Source organism: Paroedura picta, chromosome 5, assembly GCF_049243985.1.
Source record: "Paroedura picta isolate Pp20150507F chromosome 5, Ppicta_v3.0, whole genome shotgun sequence".
Classification (NCBI taxonomy): Eukaryota; Metazoa; Chordata; class Lepidosauria; order Squamata; family Gekkonidae; genus Paroedura; species Paroedura picta.
This window is the reverse complement of record NC_135373.1, coordinates 50,263,443-50,285,309: the sequence shown is the minus strand read 5'-3', so window position 1 is coordinate 50,285,309 and position 21,867 is coordinate 50,263,443. Positions and strand designations below refer to the sequence as shown.

Below are 21,867 nucleotides of genomic sequence, written 5' to 3'. Positions count from 1 at the left end.
GAAGCTTTGAAGTGTGTTTGGAATATTAGCAAAAATTGACAGTTTCTGTTTTCATTGGATGACTCTGCATACCCTTTAATTTGACTATGTTCAGCATACCAAAAAATATTTGAGAGATGGAGACATGATGATGGATGATGTAAAATGTTTTGACGAGTTCTGTAGCCTAAAGGCTTTTATGAAAGGAACTCAAATAGATGAAGACTTCAAAAGTGCACCAGTCAGTGGCAAGTTGGTTAAATACTTTAAAAGCGCTGCAACGCAAAATGTCATTCTGAGTAACTTAAACAAAATTCTGCATTCCAGGATATAATGCAAATATTGGGAGAATATTTTTTTAATGTACACCCATTGAAGTGATGAAAGGAACAGATTTACCACTGAAGCTGCAGAGGGTGTTTTGTTACTGCAACCTAACCTATGTGACTACTTGTGCCTTCAGTTCTACAAATACCTGCCTGGATAACTAACTCTACTTAGGGAGATTAAATCTTCCAACAAGTGTTCAGGAGCCATTTCATCATAGATATACAGGTAGATGTGTTGTAAGCACAGAAGTGATTACTGATAGGTAAATTAGTATTTGTCCACAGGGGGGGATTCTTTTGTTATTTGTTTACTGTGTTATTTCTTTCTTGCTTCATTAGAAGCTTGACATTTTAGTAAAAATAAGCAGTTACTTTTGTTGGAGTAATGACAGTCAGCTAAGAGGTTAGTTACTATAAATACGGCTGAAAGAGTGGTTTGGCTCATTTGTTTCTATGGGGAGCTGTGTTGCATTCTCTAGTGTTCGGTTTATTGAATGTTGTCTCTTACAGTTCATCCTCCCTCTTGTTGTTTCTCTTTTCTGCTGTGTTATTGTATATTAGTGCTTGAGCTCTGAAGGCCTTTCTGTCGCAGTAGTGACTTGCATGGAGTTATTTATTTTTTTGTTTTACAAAATCCTGTTAAAGTAAATTCATTGAAAGCAAATTCCAAAGAATGGATTGGATAATTTTCTGAACTCTGCCAACAATGTATCTAAATTTATAATAACTGGTTTTCCATATGTGTGTGTGTTTGTGTATATTAGTCAATCTCATCTACACTGGGGATTCTTATGCACTGGGAACTTCACTGCCCCAGCTCCTGTGCAGGAGCACAAATCGGGGGCGGATGAGGCACACTGGGCTAAATGCTCGTCTGTGTGGGTGCAAGAAGAGGTGGGGCAACCAACCATGACTAAAATTCCAGCCTGCAGCCTGGCATGAAACCTCCTAATGGTCTTAGAGTGTCACTCATATATTTCAGGTATGAACACAGCTCTCCCCCTACTTTCTCCCGCCACAATGATGAGAATTAGTGGGCAAACAAGTATATTAGTAGCCAAATATTCACTAAGGGTCAGTGAATGGCAATCATGCTTAGGTAGGGTCACTGAGAAGGGGCATGCAAGGTACAAAATTCCCAGGACCTCTGTTCTAAAAAAGGACAGTGAAACCTAGCAGTCCATTCCACCCCCCACCCCCGGCTTTCATGCTTTTCTATCAAATGTAGGGTTAAAATGAGTCTGGATTTCTAGGGAGGCCTTTTCCTACTCTGACAATTGTAACCATATCAGGCCAGCCTTCATTTCCCCTGCTTTTTTTGTTACAGACATTCTGCTTCATATTGGCAATAGGACTATGTGTGGTTTTTAACTTGAAGGTGTGGTTTCCAGGCAGAACTCAGTGTTGGTGTTAACATGAAGCTCAGAGCTGCCAGTACAGGTCTGCCCTTCTGTCCTGTTGCCTCCCATAGTGGGGATGGTGGCCAAGATAGAAGGGGAAAGAAGTTCTGAACTGGGCAGCCAGGCTTCGGCAAGCTCAAAGCTCTCTGTGCCAGCTTGCTTGGTTGTGCATACAAGAGGGATGCTCAGAAGGAGCAAATAAAGGAAACCAAAATGAGCAAGGAATTGGAACATCTTCCCTCCAAGGGACTTCTCAGCTTTAAAAGATGACTAAATGATGGGGGACATGATAGAGGATTATTGAATTTTGCTTGGGTGGGGGAAATTGGATAGGCAGCAGTTTTACTGCCTCTCCCATTTACTAGAATGTGGTGAAAACCATGATGTTGAAGTAGATAGACCATTGGCAGAAGGTCACTGGTTATGTTCTTCAGAAAAAGTTTCCAAACATGCTGGAAAATATCCAAGTCTGCAGTCTGTAGCAGTCACAAAACACAATGGAGATATTTGTAGACTGAACAAGACTATGCTGGAGGAGGAAAAAATTGCAAAAGAAAGTGACTGAGCAGAATCCTGCTTTAACCTTGCAGGTGGAAGAGCTGTATTTACTCACTGAGTAACTCTGCAAATGCTCATAGGTACTCTTTATTATATTACTTAAATATCCCAAAGCCATAGCAGTGAGGAGCAGCCAGGAGGTTAAGTCCTGTAGATCTTGATCTTCATCTCAGTGTGCTTTAAAGTGTTGATCTTTTCATTAAAGTTTCTCAAAATTATTTAGTAAACCAAGACTTTTCAGGCTCTGTTATTGTTGGCTCTGAAGTGAAGAGGGTTAAAAAAGCGTTCTAGAGAAAAAGACCATCAACCTGATAACAGAGCCTTTTGGAAATGCTGGTGTATGGTGGTTCTACAGATCAAATACAAATTGAGAAAATGGTTTTCATTTTCTCTTGGTGTCCTCTAACCCAGTGTTCATTTTCGCATGTAGATAACTTAGAACGTGTCATTTAATCATACTTTTCTCCTGGCAAAAGTGCCTACTAAAATACTTTGTTGAAATTACCTTCAGAACTTTTTTGAAACAATGTGAACATGAGCCACGAAATACATGCCTGTGGGAAGAATGCTGCGTACACATTAATTCAGCCAGATGTACAGTTTGTTTTCAGATGATATTTGGATTGTGTCTGAGTGGTATAACGGTTAGTGTTTACTTGGGTGATTTTGGGGGATCCTGTGTGGAGAAGTGGGGAGTGAAAGGGTTCTCCAGCAGCTTCGTTAGTAATTTGCTGAGGATGGGAGGCACACATGACTGAGGTGCTGCTTTCTTTTTCTCTAGGTTCTACAACCAAGTTGTCCTCTAGAAATGTGGTATGGGTGTGGGGTGGGCAGAGGTAATGTTTTTCTGGGGGCAATAGGCTTTAGCAAGTCCCACTACAGAGGGTTTCTCATGTTCATCTTCACATTTGTCATGGCTTCCACCTTACGTTGAAAGGGGCATCATTGAAGGAGGGCTATGACCACTTTATGTGGTAGAAGAAACCATGTACAAGCATGCATTTCTGGTGAGATATGTTTAAAAGGCTTCACTTAAAACATGCAAGTATCTAGAGTGCATTAGAAGCTGTTCCTGTTGGTATTTCATTTCAGTGTCCACAGCTGACCATAAATGTGCAGCATTACATGTGCACAGTGTACCTGAGGTGCAATGTACTGACATACTGATGATACTTAATAATGTGTCAAGTTGGCATCTATGTGGTGGCTGTGAGGGATGTCTACCATTCATACAGCAGTTGTGAAACAAATTGGCTTTTAAAAAAATATGCTAATTAATACAGTACTCATAATGTTTGCAGAGACAAAGGCAAAAGAAACCTTGCAGGACTGAAGAGAACTAATCTGCACATATGTGTTTGAGTGTTACTCTGAAAATAGCACAAATGGAAATGTATAACATGAGTTAATGCGGAGAACCCATATTTAGGGATGTTTGAACACCAGCCAGTTTGACTTCCTTCCCATTTGCCAGCAATTTGACGGGCTGTATGGCTGTTCATAACCTACTTGCAGCCAATAGGAGCTGTCAGGTTCTTCTGTCTCCTGGAAACTTTACTGCCTCTCAGACTTCCTGAGGTGCGGCAGATTTGCAATGTGTGTTTATGATCAGAATCCAAGCTAATTTTTCTTCTTTTATTCCTGCTCTAACCCATCCACGTGGGCTGCTCAAATGAAGAAGATAAGACAGTATCTGTCTTTTTCTTCTTTTTCCCTATGGGGAACTTAGAGGCATTGCCCAGCTTGGAGAGGTAGGGAAGAAACCAGCTCTTTACCATCTTACTTTTACAATCTAGAGATTTTAAAAATTGCTTCCATCCCTACCCAGCTAAGGGACGAGGAAAGACAGACAGGCTCTTTCTCCTCTCCCTTCTGCAACTTTGCTGAGTAGCTGCATTGCTGGGAGAGATGATCAAAAGGACTGAAAAAGAAGCATTTTTTTATATATGAGGCACAAGGTTCTTTGTACTTTTCTGTGCAAATACATACAAATCCATTGCTCAGTGCAACACTTACTAACCCTATCCTGAGCAGTTACACACTTTTAAATCCATTGATTTGGACTGTAGTTACTTATTTTGCCAGAAAATGTGTTGAGTGGAAGAAGGTGACGGACAGATGCTGAAATGACCTTTTTTTCCCTGTTTTCCTGATGCTGTCACTAGTCAACAAGAAAGAATAACAACCCTCCACCTTCTGAATCAGCGTTTCTCAACCTTTTCCCATTGATAAACCCCTGAAACATTCTCCAGACTTTGAGAAACCCCATCCTGCAGAGGCACCATCCTGCAGAATATGTTTGGAAACCACGCCCACTCAGGGGCTACTTCCCTTCTCTCCCCCTCCAAGCCCCATCATTGGCCATTTTGAGAGGTGAGCTGGTTGACATGACCATATATGGTTGTATCACCCAATAAATGTTTAACACATTTTAAAAATATATTTAAAAATTAATTTACTCCCACCCATTTGAGAAACCCTTCCAGTGCCATCAAGAAACCCCAGGGTTTCATGAAACCCTGCGCTAAACTAGGTTGTAAGGTTCAGTGCTGCAAGAAGTCAGAAGGGAGAATTAGTGAAAAACCAGGCAGCTCTCCTGATCTAGGGTGTGTGTATGTTGTTTAGTGGCAATGAAGGAAAGAGAGGAACCCTTCAACCATGGATCAAGTCACGAAGATTTTGTCATTATTAATGTAGCTGGTGAACACATATACAAAGCAAAAGGCTGGTTTCAGGCTAACCTTTCTGAAAGTCATCTTGTCTACAACACAGGCATCTGTGGTTATCTGGCCTGCTGATGTATACTGGTCTCCACCTCTGCAAGCCTGAAGGCTGTTATCTGGACTGTCCATCTCTTTTTCCAGAATTACACCCTGTCACATCACTGATTTCCTTGGATGTCTAATGTGCCAGCCTCCTTTTAACAGAGGATCAAGTCAGGTCTCCTTGCTGGATGCATAGCATCCTCTGATGTTCAGGAAAGTGTGCCATTGAAAAAAAATGCCATCTCTTCTGTTAATTGCAAGGCAAGCATATTAACAGAGGGAGCAAGGTGGCTGTGCGAAGAAATTCCTCTAGACTCAACTTTGGCTTTCCATTTTCCCACCACTGACTCTCATCCAAATATTCTCCTGATGTAATTGAAAATGTATAGAAGTTATCAGAAGCCTTGAAAGATGTAAAACTCAACTGGCCTTCCAGATAATTCAAAAGGACAAGTGCTGGATATGTAATCAGAGAGCAAAAAGACGACTGCTGAGTCAGGAAATGGAGCTGATACAAGGTCATGAAGAGGGAGGGAAGTACCAAATCACATAGACTTGTATGCCTGGTAGGGAACATGGCCATATAAATCAGCTGCTTTCTTGAGGACAGAGATTTAACAGCAGGCCTGCTGTGAGGTGGGTGCTGTTGTACAGACTCTATGACTGCCTTTAAGACTGGCTAACCTCATGTGTTTTAGCCTAGTCTTCTTGCCCACGAAAAACAAAACTTTGAAGCAAAGTTGCAAGACATTTGTTTTTCCAGAGGAAGGAAACAGTTTTGAAGTTATGATTTAAGATTCTAGAAAGATTCCACACACATCAAATTTGCAGTTGTATCAATTGACACACTCACACACAGTCTATTGTTTATACTCTTCACTCAGAGCTTTAAAATTATATAGTGTAATCCCCAATTTTGCCTAATTACTTGGTATAAGGAGAGGAAGGAAAGGTGACTGTATGATAGTAAAATGCAGGATACAAAAAAATGCTCCGCTTCTTCTTCTTCTCTATATGAAAGAACCCTGAAGCTAAGGGGAATGACGGTAGAATAATAAAGAAGTGTGTCCAACAGTTTAAAAGTAACTGTACAATATCAGTTCTCAGAATTGTTGGAACTGAAGAAAATGTACTGAGAATGATTAAGGTGAGGAGACGGATGGCCTTGAATAAAGAATGGGAATATCTCATTTCAGCTATGAACAACAATGATAGTAAGACCTTCTGGAAAGTAAGACCCTGGAAACTGTCTCCTCTACTTCGTGATAAGGATTCTAAGATCACCCTAGCCATAGCTAAAATTATTTCAGTCCTTTTAGCCCTTTGTGTCCAAAAAGTGAGGAACGAGAATCTTCTGCTGCTCAAGATTTGTTAATCAATGAGCAATGAAGGAAATAAAAGGAAACGAGAGAGTTTACTCACCGACTGGCAAGGATGAAAATGGGAAAGTGGAATACTTAGAACTGCAGACCTGTGAAACATCATAGGGAGGATATAGCGCTGTACTCTCACAACCACACAGATGTGGCACCAGATGTTACAACATCAGGAGGAGACACATTCTCTTGATATTTCATGCCAAGTCGGGTCATTGCCCAGAAGGATCAAGCCTGAGGTTGGAGAACTGCAGATGACTCTTCTGGATTCCACCTGGGCCCCATCTGTTGTTGAAATGCAAACCTCATTTTGCAGGACAGAGCAGGATCTTTTTTAATTCTTCCTTATGAAGAAATGCATTTTTCTTTGGAGGTCAGAGCAAAACCTTACCTTGAGTTTTAGAAAGTTCCTCTCTTGGTAGAGTACAGACAGGTGGGTGTGGGAATCAATTCTCATCTGTCCCCCCCCCCACACCCCAAGGTTTTAGAAATGCAAATAGTAGGCCTGGATAGTTACACTAAAATGGTTAAGTCATCCACACATACACTTCCAGCTAGAAAGGTAACACCCAACAGGAAATAGAAATTTGGAAAACTTTAGGTGCTAGAATAAGGTGACCAGATTGTCCCACTTTTGGAGGAACATCTGGGGGCACCTGGCAAATTGTACCTATGTTGAAATTAAAATATATATATATTGCAATACTATTTTTGTGTTCTATGCGTTCTATGAAAATTTTTGTTGTTCCATATAGACCAAAATTTTACTCAAGAACCCCCCCCCCCCCTCCCGGTCAATGGTATCCCACTTTACCAATGTTAAAATCAAGTCACTTTATGTTAGAAAGACTTCAGGAAAAGTTTCTTTGGCCTGGCCTGACTTGTGCATGAGGAAAAGGGTCTCTTTTGGGCTGATGCATTGATAGAGAAAGATCTCTCACCTGGAGTGGCCATTGCCATGTACAGGACGGCAGGCCTGAGTAAAAGCTCCAAGCTAATGGGAAGTATATAACATTTCAACAATTTTTATGGCAAGGGGCCTGCCTTACGTTAGCATGTTTATCTCTTTTCTTTTGGATCCCTTGCTCAATCTGTTGCTGTGCTGGCAGTATATTTTGTTTTTCATAAATGCCTTAAACCTCTAATGCTGATAGTGGTTTTCTGTATCACATGGACCTTTCAGGCACTCTATTTTAAAAGGACTGCCAGGAAGAAGGGAAAGGGCAGTCAGTTGACAAAGGGGTACTTCCTCAGTGGTGCACAACGCACAAGTTTTCCTTGTGATAACCAGACACTGTATAGTGGGAGATATAGATAAGAGGGGAGGCAATAGAGTGGCAATGCAGAGAAGGGAAGCTGGGAACATTTATCCTCTCGCTGGGCAATCCCTACAAAAGCCATGTGGTGCCAGTGGATGAACTGAGAAAGAGAAAAAGGCCCTACAGATGTTGGGAAAGTCAAGTGGGTGGCACATGCTAGGCAATAACCTTGGATGGCCACTGGTATCCAGATACCTTGGAGGATAAGGAGAAACAAATCCTGCAGGTCAAGATTTAGTTCTGTATCTTCACAGTGCAAACTACTTGGTCTGCTGTCAGAGCCTTTATGATGTGTAGGACCAGGAGACAGTAGAACTATTCAGGTTCCTTCTAAGGGTCACCAGCTCACATTTTTTCCTGCATCCAGATACACAGTGGGAAAGAGGGCTTGTCAGAGGGGCAGATGATAGCATTGTAGGAGAGCCAGCTTGGTGTAGTAGTTAGGAGCACCAACTTCTCATCTGGGGAACCGTGTTTGAATCTCCACTCCCCCACATGCAACCAGCTGGGTGACCTTGGGCTCGCACTGATAAAGCTGTTCTGACCGAGCAGTGATATCTGGGCTCTCTCCTCACCCAGCTCACGGGGTGAGTGTTGTGGGGAGAGGAAAGGGAAGGCGATTGTAAGCCGCTTTGAGACTCCATCAGGTAGAGAAAAGTGGCATATAAAAAAACAACTCTTCATTCAAAATCTGATATATGTTAGTCATGCAGGGATTAGAAAATTCCAGGTTTGATTGTCCCAACTAACAATGGAATCAGAACTTTCCCCTACTTCTGAGGGCCAAAGCAACTGTGTTTATTGGCCCCCATAGCTACTTCATTTCTGTGTAATGTGAGAGCAGGACAACGTGGACCTCACTGTAATGCCAAATGGAGATTGCAGGCTGAGCATGCACATCTTTACTCTTCAGACCCTTTGTAGTAAACTGGGTATGGCATTAAGGATCTAAGGGTAGGTAGGTGAGGAGAAGGTTTGGTACCTCTGTCCTATACCTTTCCCAATTGACATTAAAATTAGGGGGGAGGCTGTGCCTTCATACCTTATGGAGCAGGCTGCTGCCCTTCTATCTAGTTTGGCGTGCAGAGCAAAATGTTTGCAACACTGGATGATTTAAGGGAAGCGAGCCTTGAGATCTTTGCGCTGGGATGGCAAACAGCCAAAAGATCCTGGCTCTGGTCTGGTCAACAGAAGTTTCAGTTATTTAAACACAGTCTCAGTAAGATGCTCTTTTCCATAAAACTGTTTTGTTCAAATCCAGGGGAGTTTGCACTGAATTACTGATTTTCTCAAGTGTCTTTTTATATGCCTGAAACACTTGAGCTGTGCAAGACAGTGTAACTCAAAGGGTCACATTCTGCTTCTTGTCTGTCAAGTTCTTTAAAAACAAATTATACACATGCTGTTTCTGAATTATTCATCACATACAGATAGGCGTGAAAAATGACTGAATAGAAGCTGAAAAAAGAACTTTTGAGCTGGTTTATAGTAAATTGTATTTTAACATTACAATAGAAATTTAGCAAGCAGGGGAATGAAAGACAACTCAGAACCCCAGTTGGTACAGAAAGAGGCAGCTCAGTTACTATCAAGAGCTAGGCAGAACATGCATATTATACTCAAAGGGATATGCATTCAGATATTTCCAGTCTGAATATCTGTCTAAAAATGCCTTATCAGTATTTCCCAGATATATTTGGGCATCTGGGTGATATCTGGGATTTTCTAGGATACCAGTAAATGGATCCCCAAAATGAGTGGAAACATTCAGGAGTAACTGGGAATATCAGAGGCTAGCATTTTAACGGACCAAAGGCTGTTGTCCTTTAATTTTACTGTGTGTCTGTGTCAGTGCCTTCTTGCAAGGGCTTGGCATCAGCTTCCCAGATTGGCTTGGCTTAGATTCTTTGCTTTAAAATAGTTTCTGTTGTCCTTGCAGTATTATGTTCTTTGCATAAGTTCTTTTTCATTGAATTCTTTGGAATGGTATTGGCTTGGGTTCTCTAGTTTGACAGTTGTAGGGCTTTATATTTATGTTTAGCATCCCTTGTTAAATCAGATTAGCTTGGATTCCCTAGTTTGGTTGGGATATGCCGTATTGTCCCATGCTTCTGCTGCCATTTCCTGCATTGATTCTGTTGGGCTTGTTGGTTCTGCTTGCATTGGAAAAGTTTTGGCCAGTGGATGTTTTGCTGACTCTTGTGTCTTTAGCTATTCTTTGTCCTGGAGAAAGCATGGAATCCTTTCCCCCCCACCTCCTCCCCTCCACACACAACAATTGAAGATGTCTAGAGCAGGGGTAGTCAACCTGTGGTCCTCCAGATGTCCATGGACTACAATTCCCATGAGCCCCTGCCAGCAAATGCTGGCAGGGGCTCATGGGAATTGTAGTCCATGGACATCTGGAGGACCACAGGTTGACTACCCCTGCTCTAGAGGACATTTGTTCAGGGGCCTTTAGAATTGAACGTCTTGATCCAATTCATTATCAGCTTGCCTACAATTTTGGTACCATTTGCTTGCAATTTTGGTGCCATTGGTAGCTAATGTTGTATTATTTTATTTTATTTTTAACCCTTTCACTCAACCAATATATGGGAACCCTTTTTAAAAGTTTTCTTCTAAGAGGCTTCTTCATTGCATTTTGGTAATATGTAGTTTGGTAATAGGCATGTTTAAATTTGCAGGTCAGTTGGAAGTCAGATTGATCAACTAAACTTTTTGTGCAACGTATTTTGAAGGGTGTATGGGCCACTGGACAATGAACACTGCTTTATAAAGAAAAGTTCATGATGATAGGAATGAGGGTATGCTGGATTTGATAACAGCAAAATGATCTGTGGGCTATTATTCCAGAGAGAGTCCTTGTCAAGTGACAGCCAGTGTGAGAGTACTGTTAGGGTCATTGTGAGACTTCGGAAGAGACTGGAGGGATCCAGTCAATGATGGCACAGACAGGTGGGAGTTGTTTGCACAACTCATGTTCACAGCATGCCTCCATCCTCAAAATAAGTTCTTTCCAACAAACGGGATTAATTCCACTGACTTTGTGAAGGCATTAGTCTTTTCTAGCCCTTTTGTGATCAGAGCATGTTGTAAAAGTGCCTTTGTTCTGAAGAACAGTTCCCCTTGAACAAAAAGATGACGTGAGCATTTCAGCTGTCTCTTGGTGCTTGGGGAAGTTCTGACTATCCGGTGTGAAAAGCTTTGTTAGCTAATGCACTGAAACAAATTACTGAGAGAAGCGAGAAAAGTTAAGAAGATGGATTAATACAAGTTTAATAGATGAACCTATGTTGTTGTCATGCCTTTTGATGACCAATGGAGGTTACAGGAATACAGGAGTATTCAGAAGGAATGTGATTATTGAAATAATTGCCAGCACACCAAATCTCATCTTGGAAGTTAGAATAGAATAATAATAATAAGAGTTGGTTTTTATATGCCGCTTTTCCCTACCCAAAGGAGGCTCAAAGCGGCTTACAGTCGCCTTCCCATTCCTCTCCCCACAACAGACACCCTGTGGGGTGGGTGAGGCTGAGAGAGCGCTGATATCACTGCCCGGTCAGAACAGTTTTATCAGTGCTGTGGCGAGCCCAAGGTCACCCAGCTGCTTGCATGTGGGGGAGTGTGGAATCGAACCTGGCATGCCAGATTAGAAGTCTGCACTCCTAACCACTACACCAAACTGGCTCTCCAGCAGATGGTTGGGGCTATCCAGTATTTTGCAAAGTATCCACATGTATGGTTATCTGCCTATAAGATAGAGTGTGTGCTTCATACAGGGAGCTTTTAGAAACAGGTTTATTTGATTGAGGATAAGGTTGCTTATCTGGAGAAACTAAGCCAGAGAAGTATTTGGATGAGACCCTGAGAGACCTGCTAGAACCACCCACTCCTGTACTGATAGTTATTCTGCTGTCATGGAAAAGATGGAGGGCATCAGACTGAAGAGGGTGGAAATAAGGGATCCTTTCCTTGCACAACAAACTGATATTCTCTTGTACCAAGGATACTTCTCAGGGGTTTGGGGAAGGGGCTTTTGGCAGTGCGCAATTTTACCATTAAAAATTTAGAGAGTGGGGTCCATTGTGGATGTTTTAACCTCATAGTGACTGGTATAATGGTGAAGACTTACCTGGTGTACAAGTTATGAACATCATGCACTGTCTTGATAGTCTGACATTACAAGGGAGAAGTCAGTAGTCATGGTACACATGGCGCACACATTAAGAAATATATTTGTGTGGGCATGGAGGGAAAATTTAGGTTTCTATTCTAAAGACTAAAGGCCAGATCTCAGAACTGTTACCTGTGCCATGCATGTGGCCAGTAACACAGGCAGAGATTAGAGGTCTTAATGGTTAGATGAGAAAGTGGTGCTAGGAAGAAGGGTTTCAATTTGTTAGGTACTGTAGTACTTTTTGGGATTTGCTGAAGCTATGCAGAAGAGACAGGATTCACTTAAACAAAAAGAAGCCAGTGCTGGCAATTAATATGAAAATGATGGAAGAGCAGTTTTTAAAACTAATCCAGCAGGAGCTGAAGAGTCTCCAGTTCATAGCAATGGAACCCAAGGGGTAAATCCTTTGGAAAATATTGGTGGGAAAGGGCAAGAACTTGAGGATGGTGGTAAAAGAGGGCCATGTGAAGAAACCTGAGGGCCAAGGGAGTTGGGGGTCCGTAGAGAAGAAGATGTGGTGCAAGTGTATACCAGTGCTAGAAGGCTATGAGCCAAGATCAGGGACCTAGAGTGATTGGTTCTAAATGACAACATAGATCAGAATCCAGTAGCATCTTTAAGACCAACAAAGATTTAATCAAGGCGTGTCTGATGAAGGGTGCTTGCACTCAAAAGCTCACGCCTTGATTAAATCCTTGTTGGTCTTAAAAGTGCTACTGGACTCTGATTTTATTGTGCTACCTCAGACCAACACGGCTACTCATTTGAATCTGACAACATAGATGTTAAGGTCTCTTCACTGATTTGGTGTAAAGGGGCACAATTGATGGGATGCTGATAACCATTGATATAAACTCTATATACAGGACAGGGAGGGATGAACTTGGGGGTCATGTTGCTCTATATATCAAACAGAACATAGCATCAAATAAGCTAGAAAACATTAAGAAACTCCCCCATGGTGAAGATATAGATCAATATAAAGAATACTAAAGTAAGGTTTACTTAAAAGTCAGGGTGCACTATAATTCCCAGTCAAAACCAGTAGGTAGATATCAAAATGTAGAAGGAAATAACAGAAGAAGAATGTTGTAACACTTGAGTGACATGATAAATGACTCTTCATCAGAGTACCTGGTCACAAAGCCAACTACAGGTGTAGCAACTCTAGACTTGGAGTCTAGAGTTCTGGATCATATCAAGCCAGTCTGTACAAAAAGGACTGATTTGATAGTGAGTACAGAGACTCTGTTAGAAGAACAGAGCTAAACTCCATCTCTTTAAACACGCTAACTTCCATGACCATTTAACAGGTCTCATACAATTAAAGTGTGCTTTTAGAACTTTGATAAAACATGGGAAGTAGCTTTATGTGTAGGATGGAAGATTCTTATTTCTGCTACTAATAGTAATGAGTCATGGACTTCCTGGAACATAGTTAATAATAGCCTATCTGTAGTGTCCAGTATTCCATCATGTGCCCCCTTGCTCAGCTGGTCTGGAGTTTCAGGCTGGGTTGTCACAAGTATGCTGATGACACCCAGCTATTTCTGCTGATGGATGGCCATCTACCAACACTCTTAGATTCTTTGGCCAGATGTCTGGAGGCCATGCTCGATTGGCTCAGGCAGAGTCAGCTGAAGTTTAATCCAGCTAAAATGGAGGTCCTCCGGCTGGATCAACATGTCATGGGTAAGATAGTGCAACTCCCAATTCTTGATGGGTTCCAGTTGACATCTGCAACCACAGTTAGGAGCCTGGGTGTGATTCTGCATGCCTCCTTAACTATGTAGGCCCAAATCACAAACATCACTCACTGGGCATTCTACCACCTCCACCAAGCATGACAATTTGCATCCTACCTGTCAGTATCTGATCTAGCCACTGTGATCCATGCAATGGTCACCTCTAGGCAGGAACGGTTTAAGGATTTGTGGGGCCCATAGCACCAGAGTCAGTTTAAAGATTTGCAGGGCCCTAGAAAAGTACAATTGTGGTGGGAGCAGCCAGACTGAGGGCAGATGGACCCCCCCCCCAGTGGAAAGGGGTCTTACTCTGTGTCCTTAAAGAGGGGAAAAGAGGGGGGAGAGAGAGCTACAGCTTGAATTCATGGAAAAGAAAGCACCGTGCAGGACTCCTGGAAGTGTGGGGCCCATAGCATATGCTACATGGATAAACTGGCACTGCTTCTAGGATAGAATACTGTAAATTTATCTATGCAGGATTGCACTTGAGGCTGCTCTGGACGCTTCAACTGGTCCAGAATGTGGCTGCGTGGGTCCTGTTCTGCCAGGCCTATGGCTGCAGGCTTCCCTGTCTATAGCCCATTCAACAAAAGGCCATCTGAGTAAATCTATTGTTCTTCCCTCTTTTTCACTTGGGGAAGGAAACAATGGGAAACTGTCTTATTTATTTTATATTTAATTATTTATTATTAATTTTAATATTTTAAGACCTAATATTTAATGTGTTATATAAATAGATATTTTAAACCTTTGTAAGCTGCTTGATCCTTCAGAGAAGGGTGAGATATAAATATAATAATAATAATAAATAAATAAATCGGAGACTGAAGGCCCTCTTTTCAGTACCCAGTGCTCAAGAGGGGCTTTTGCATCTTTTAAAGGAAGGCAGTTGTAAAAGTGTTTGTGTGGATAATAGGTTTGAATTTCTCAGCCTTCCCCTCACAATGCTCAAGAATATGGAATACCAAGAAGCACTGAAGCTGATCAGGATGAGGGTGCTTGACCTTGACTGCGTTAGCACATTAATTCAGCGAGGTGTGTATGTTCCACTTTTTCATTAGGGATCCGTCTCTCTGGGACCCTTCACTTATACTTGAAATTTCTCACAATCCCTAGCCATACTTTTAGACTTGCCAACATGAATGTCCTGCTGACAGCAGAACTGAGAGGACGATTTCACTCAAACTCCATTCTCAGATCACTTCTGTGGCTGCATATCTGGGGCAAGAGGCTGTAGACCACCGTCTGTTATTCTATGATCAATGAACTGTCCTCAGGGCTCTTTGGATTACCCCTATTCTGATTAGATATCAGCTTCCTGCTGAGCCCTGTGCCGGTATCTTTATTGTTAGTGGATTTTCATCCAGAAATAACTTGATCTGTTGCAAAATGCCTGACAATAGTGTTCTCTTTACTGCTAACATGAGTCTTATTGTGCTGACCATATGAGAACTGTAGATGTCCACTCGTTTATTTTACAATGTGTTTTTAAACTTCTAAGAAATACATGTCATTCTATCGTTCTGTATTTTTGCTTGTCGGTTCTAGCATGTTTTGTAATCCTTGTTTATTGCTGCTGTGATCTATTGGTTTTATGCTCAAGACCCTAGATCATATAAGCTTAATAATAAAGGAAAGGACTTGGTACCACTAAGTCTAAAAAGCTGTCTGCATGATTAATGACTCAAGGCAAGAAAGCTATGAAAAGGAAAAGCCTTTTTAAAAATAAAGTTTAATGTTTTTGTGATCAAGGTGTACAGAAAGAAGCACAAGTTCTACCATTCCATACTCTGGCTTGTGGTGAAATGAAGAAGCCATTCAAGACCTACTTCACTGAAGCAGCTGCTGGAGTGCCACTAGCAGAGGTCCCTGCAGGCACTAGCACTGGGTAGGGTTCTGCTGGCCAGGCAACCCCTCCTATAGGTGTTGTTGCTGTGGCTCAGTAGCAGGAGTTGCCTGGGTATCTTTTGGGGTGAGCTTGAGAGATTAGAGTTCTCTAACTCTGGAACTCATCCCAGGAGCCCAGAGGCTGCTAGAGAAGGGGCTGGATTTATTTATTTATTCTTCAATTTATTCCCTGCTACTCCCTGGCCGGCTCGTGGTGGGTTAGAATGTTTTATAAAATCCCCATTAAAGCACCCATTAAAAGACATCAAAAGAACCCAACATAGCGGAAAACCCACTCCCAACCCTCACTACTAGAGGGGTGGAGAAGGACGTCTACTTCGCCAATAACTTCCAAGAGTTATTAGCACTTGTTCTTAAGGCTTTATTCATACTGTCAAGAGCCAAAGGTTACTGGATCTGTTAATCCTGAGTGCTCCATTGCCTTATTTTCAGTGCAGCTTTTTTCAGTAGAATTCATACAAATCAAGTATAAAGCTTGTTTGCTTTGGAACACCCTGATGGGAATATTAGTATAGAGTCTGTAGTATTAGCACATGTGGTGGGGGAATTTTATGCTTTCTTGCTTCCTGGACCTCTAAATGGGTTTAGATGTAGTAAAATGCACCATTACATGTGGGTAGATGCTACATATGAACATCTGTGGGACTTTCTCTTTTTCTCATTGAGGAAGGATTGTAAAAATGATGCCACATTGTTCCATTTGGTCATTTTTTAATTCAGGACTAAGACAGTGGTCATTCTTCATCAGATTAACCAGGATCTCTTTGTCTTTCATTCCACAGAAATGGTTGAATCAAACAATCTAGTCACTTTTAATGGACTAGCCAATAGCTCCAGTTACCAAACATTCCTTTTGGATGAGGAGAGGAGTCGTCTCTATGTTGGGGCAAAGGATCACATATTTTCCTTCAACTTAGTGAACATCAAGGAATATCAAAAGGTAATGTCCAACGTTTTATCATTTTTCAAAGTGACTTTTTTTCTAGAGAGAGGAGAACAGACAACCAACCAGTTCAGTGATTTCTTGTTTCTTCCTTGCATTGTCAATTCATGTCTTGTGTGTTCAACTTCAATCTGCAGGTTAGGTCAAGCTTGACATGATAAGATGCTTCCTCAGCTCCCTCTCTCCAATTCTCAGGTTCCTTCAACTTAAAAAAATGGCATTTGAGGAAAAAGTCCAGACTTTAACACTTCTGGTTAGCTAGTTTTCCATGTGAATGGATTTTTATATCTAAAGTGGCAAATCCTAGGCACAAATGGTCCATTCAGCCTACATCTGGGAAGAATATAGGCCTTTTTAGGGTTTAATTTGTGCCATGGTTGAAACATTGGAAGTGATAGATAAAAGAGCTCCTCAGTTCCTAAATAACTGCAGTGATTTCCCTCACATAATAATTTGACTTCTAAACCAGTGCATGTTGAAGCAAACATAGAAATTCTTTACTGGATTATATGTCTGATAAAATAATTCTGTGTATTTTATTAAAATATTTATAAATTATTTCTTGGCTCAAGGCAACTTCAAGGAAAGTGGAAAACAATTTCAATAAACTGAAATAAAATTTCACCAGGAAAATCTAATATCCTTAGTTTTGATGTCACCTTTGCTCAAACCATGTGAAATACTTGCTTAAATCACCCAGGACACTGAAAAAAAATATTCTTTTCTTTCAATGGTAAAGGTAAAGGTATCCCCTGTGCAAGCACCGAGTCATGTCTGACCCTTGGGGTGACGCCCTCTAGTGTTTTCATGGCAGACTCAATACGGGGTGGTTTGCCAGTGCCTTCCCCAGTCATTACCGTTTCAATGGTAAGAAGGGCAAATTAATGGGGATTTGGCCTAAAACATCCAGGAAGAGCCAGTAATATGCTCATCATGGTGAGTGTTAGTACTCCCTTTAGCTATGCCATTAGCAGTATGAGAAAAATGATGGTCAGGGTTCTTTAGTGAGTGCTCAAAGAAAAAGTCCATGGAAAGGGACAGGCAAAATATAGTTTAACTTTATTAATGTTATTATTAGACCTACTCTCAATAATCATATTAAATGAATCTAATTGAAGAGATATGAATTACGTCCGTTCTTGGTAGGGGTTTATAATGTTGGGAATGAATTGAACTGGAGTGGTGATACTTCAAGAAACACTTCAGTAAAATCACTTAGTAGAGGTAATTAAAGTAATCAGGATATAATGATAGAAAAGAAATTTTGATAATGTGGTTGTATAATTCGTTGGATTGGATCCTACCTAGATTTCCTCACATAAGATTTTATACATGCACTTCAATCTGCTTAGTGTCTCTTATTTCAAGTCAGCTATGCTTATTTATATGTAAGGATCTCAGCTGAAGTGACTTGTGGATTAGAGTCAACAAGCTGTGAAACGTGGTAGAGAAATCTAATTCCCATCAAAACAAGAAAGGGCTGTTGACTACCAGCAGTTTGTTTGTATCAGTACTCTGACAAAGCACTGCACAGTGTACTTGTACCCTGCAAGGTGCTTTCTGAAGGGTGAAGTGTCCTTCTACCACTTGGCACGTCATCTTTGCCTCTTGCAACTTCAGCTGCTGTGCCCAAGTGGTTCTGCAACAAGATTTATAGTACAAAAGGTGTTCTTACAATATAAGCATTTAAATGCATGGCTTTAGAAAACAAGCATACTATTATTTATTTTTGATTAGTGAAAAGTGTATTTTCTTACCTTTGTCCTAACTGGGATTTCTTCTGTGTTTACTCATAGAGCATTCATTCAAAAATCTTTCAAGACCTCACAAAATGTGAAGCTGAGGGAGGAGAGAAAACACTCTTCCCTAGTATTTGCCAAAATATTTTTAAAGCCCAGCAAAAATGTACTCATGAGCTGCAGCCTTGAAAGCAAACAAACAAAAAAAATCAAAATCCCTTCAAATGAGCCCTGTTTTGTGAAAAACATTTTAAAAATGTACATAGAGGATTAATTTTGCAGAGGGTTCCTTTATGAGTAAGTGATATCAATCTTTGTCAAGAGTGTAATTGCATGCTTCTGTGCAAAAATAACCCCCTTTAAAACTTTTCCTTAAAAACTGTCCCTTTGGAGCTCTGGCTTCCTTAGCTCTCTTTCCCAGTACATCTTTCCCTGGGAGCAAGGACTCTGACCTGACACACACATTGGGGATCCACCAGTGGTAACTCCAGGACCCCATACTGGCCTCAACTATACGCTTGGTTGGAAGAGCTCCATTTTACAGGCCCTGCGGAAAGCTGACAATTCCAACAGGGCCCTTATCTCTTCTGGGAGCTAAGTTGTTGAGTCGCCATTTGTCTTTCAATGCTCTGTTGTTGCTGCCACCAGTCTTCCAAGGAAGCTAAAGGCAGCCACGGGAGACTGGTGGGGGGCAGCCCAGCACAGCAACGAGCAGTGCTGCTTGTTGCTGGGCTGACCCTGCCCCCACTGTGCTTCTGTGAGTGCAGCCAAGGGAGACTGCCAGCAGGTAAGGAGAGGGGGTGTGGGGGAGGAGGAAGGGAGGAGGTAACAAAGACTCTTGCTCCTTATATAGATGTTTCACATTAGGGGTAAGAATCTTTGTTGGTAGTTTTTTTTTTAATAACAATCAATTATTTCATGATTTTTAGTTCTTAGTTACAGGGTTTTTAACAGGTGCATAGGTTTTTCTTTCAGATGCTTAGAATTCTTTTAATTTGAGAGTTTTCTTTACTGTGTTTCTTTCCAAAACACATTTGCTTTTCTTTTAACTTTGTCTTTTGGAGTTCCCCTGATCTCCCCTGGTCTTGGAAAGTTGAACCAGCATCCCACTGCCTACTGTGAGGACTGAAACACTTTCTCACACACACCTGAGGAAATACACACACCCGATTTCCCCTTACTAGGCAGGGATCCTCCTTCTTCCCTTAGAACAGTGGTCCACAACCTTTATTAGGCTGTGGACCGGTGGGGGGGAGGGCGATCCATGCGCAAACATGCGTGCGTGGCAGGTCTGCACATGTGCGTTTGCGCCATGCGCGGCCACAACATGCATGTGTGGCACTTTTACGCATGTATAGCATGCGCCTTTGCGCTGGCGGCCGCGCTTCCCTCTCTCTCCCCCTCGCCCTCCCAAAAAGAAGCTTGCCGGGCCGCAAGCTAATCAGCCACTTTGGTGGCCAATTTGCTTGTGGCCTGGGAAGTTTCTCACTAAGGGGAGGGGGTCGGGGAGAGGGAGCCGTGGCCTGGTGCCGGGGCCTTCGCAGCCCGACACCGGGAAGGATTCTCCTTCCAATTTGGCTTAATTTGAGAGTAAACTCACTGTCCAGATTTCCACTGTCAAATAACTGCCTTTAGTTGTCCCAATGCTGTGAGGATTAGCTGTCAGTAGAAAACTTAGTTTTTTCACTAAAGTCACTCCTCAGAGCAGTTTATCAGCTAAGGTTCTGTCAGACTCAGAATGAACACAGATTGAACTCAGTCATAGACTGAACTGTCATCCCTCCAGCACACAGCCAGTATAACAACTCCCACTCAACAGCCTATCAGAGGGCTCAGAGCAGCCTGACACTCTGTTTCTGTCTGCCTAGTGAGGTTCTAAGTGCTGTCCATCATATAGACACTATTTCCCCCTTGCACTAGAACAGGGGTGTTGTTGTTTTTTTAAATCCACCATTGTAATTCCTATAACACTAAGAAGAATTGGTTTTTATACCCCACTTTTCACTTCTTGAAGCAATCTCCTCTCCCTACAACAGGCACCGTGTGAGGTAGGTGAGTCTGAGAGAGCTCTGAGAGAAACTGCCCTGTGAGAACAGCTGTAATAGGACTGTGACTAGACCAGTGTCACCTTGCTGGCAGCATGTGGAGGAATCAAACCTGGCTCTCTAGAGGAGAAACTGTTGCACTTAATCACTCCACCAAGCTGACTACCACATATTAATTTTAATTTTTTCCCCAAAAGCCCTCCTGTGGCACAACAAAGAAATAATAGCTGAAGGAGGAACTTGAGCAGAAAACTCCCATATGGAAGTTTACAATCTCTTCATTCACAGAGGCCATGGATACAGAATGGAGGATCTTCATCTTGTGGATGCAGGCTCCTCCTAGGATTTCCCACATATTTTTGTTCTGAATTGTTCATAGGAGGAATGACCATGATACAGTTGCAAAATCCATCTCTGGAAGGTTTCATGATCATCCCTAGTTTTGATTCTATCTAGAATTCACACCAGCTGAATCTTTGCTTGTTATTCCTACTAGGGAAACATTAATTGATTGATTCTCATGTATTATGATTCCCATGTGGGAGGCCACTGAAAGCAGCTATGTGTGATGCCCGTGCTGTTTAGAGGCCCTCATATTTGCTTACCATCTTTCCTAAGCTTGACAATGTGAAGATTAGACACCATTCCGTGAAAACAATGGCAATGTCCTTCTACATGCAAGCTTTCTTGAGTAAATTGGCCCTGTAGCAACTGCTGTCAGTGTGTCCCTTGATTTTTGAATGGACAGTTTTAATAGTCAATTGCTAAACAAATTCAGGGAAATGAGAAGAGAAGGATATTGACAGGGAAGACTGTGATCACTGGTTGCATTCTCCCCTACTTGACCTTGATTCCTTCTGTGCAGTGTGTTCCTGCTGTTCATAAAACATAGTAAATGGAACACAAATAGAGAAATGACAGATTGGTAAGAGTACTTTGCTCAAGATTCAAGATGTTTGTTTGGCTAGAAACTGTGGCCTTAAATTAGAAGCTGATGTACATTTCAGCTGTGTTCCTCAGTGCATGTGTGTGTGTGTTTTTAAAGTTAAAGGTCATTCATCATTTACTTTTTTCCCCTAATGAGCATACGATGTACACATTTCAGCTGAAATATAGCAGTTTTACTATGTTTGGGACAAATACTGCAGTGCTTCTCTCTGTGTGTCTGAAAAACAGAAAGAATGAGTTACAAATTATAAATGAATAAAAGAAGCTTAACTTCAGTACTGGTGAGGTTATTTCTTACTTTGTGTTGTTTTTTAGCTTGTTGACTTCCATGAATGATAGTCATAAATATATTGGGACTTTCATAGTAAAAGACGACTAGGATATTCTTGTATTCTCTAAGGATAAGGATCAGAATAGAGCAGAGTATTTTCTATTCTCTTTAGATCAGACATAAAGGAGACTGGTTATTTATTTGGATTCTCTGTAGGATTCACAGCATAATGCAAAAAACATCTGGATAATTTTTTAAATAGTGCTACCATAAGTAGAAAAATGGTTTCTGAGATTGTGCAAAATTAGGGCTGATTCACACACAGACCATTTTTGGATATATACAGGAATTTTGTGGCC

The 21,867-nt window shown here is 41.5% G+C and overlaps 1 protein-coding gene across 1 annotated transcript in view; it reads left to right on the top strand.

Moving 5' to 3' along the window:
• Positions 1-21,867, top strand: part of SEMA3A (semaphorin 3A) — a 206,490-nt gene that overhangs the window by 29,292 nt on the left and 155,331 nt on the right. Inside the window, exon 2 of the mRNA XM_077337860.1 lies at positions 16,345-16,502. Within this exon, the coding sequence (XP_077193975.1) occupies positions 16,345-16,502 (158 nt within the window). The remainder of the gene's footprint in view (positions 1-16,344; positions 16,503-21,867) is intronic.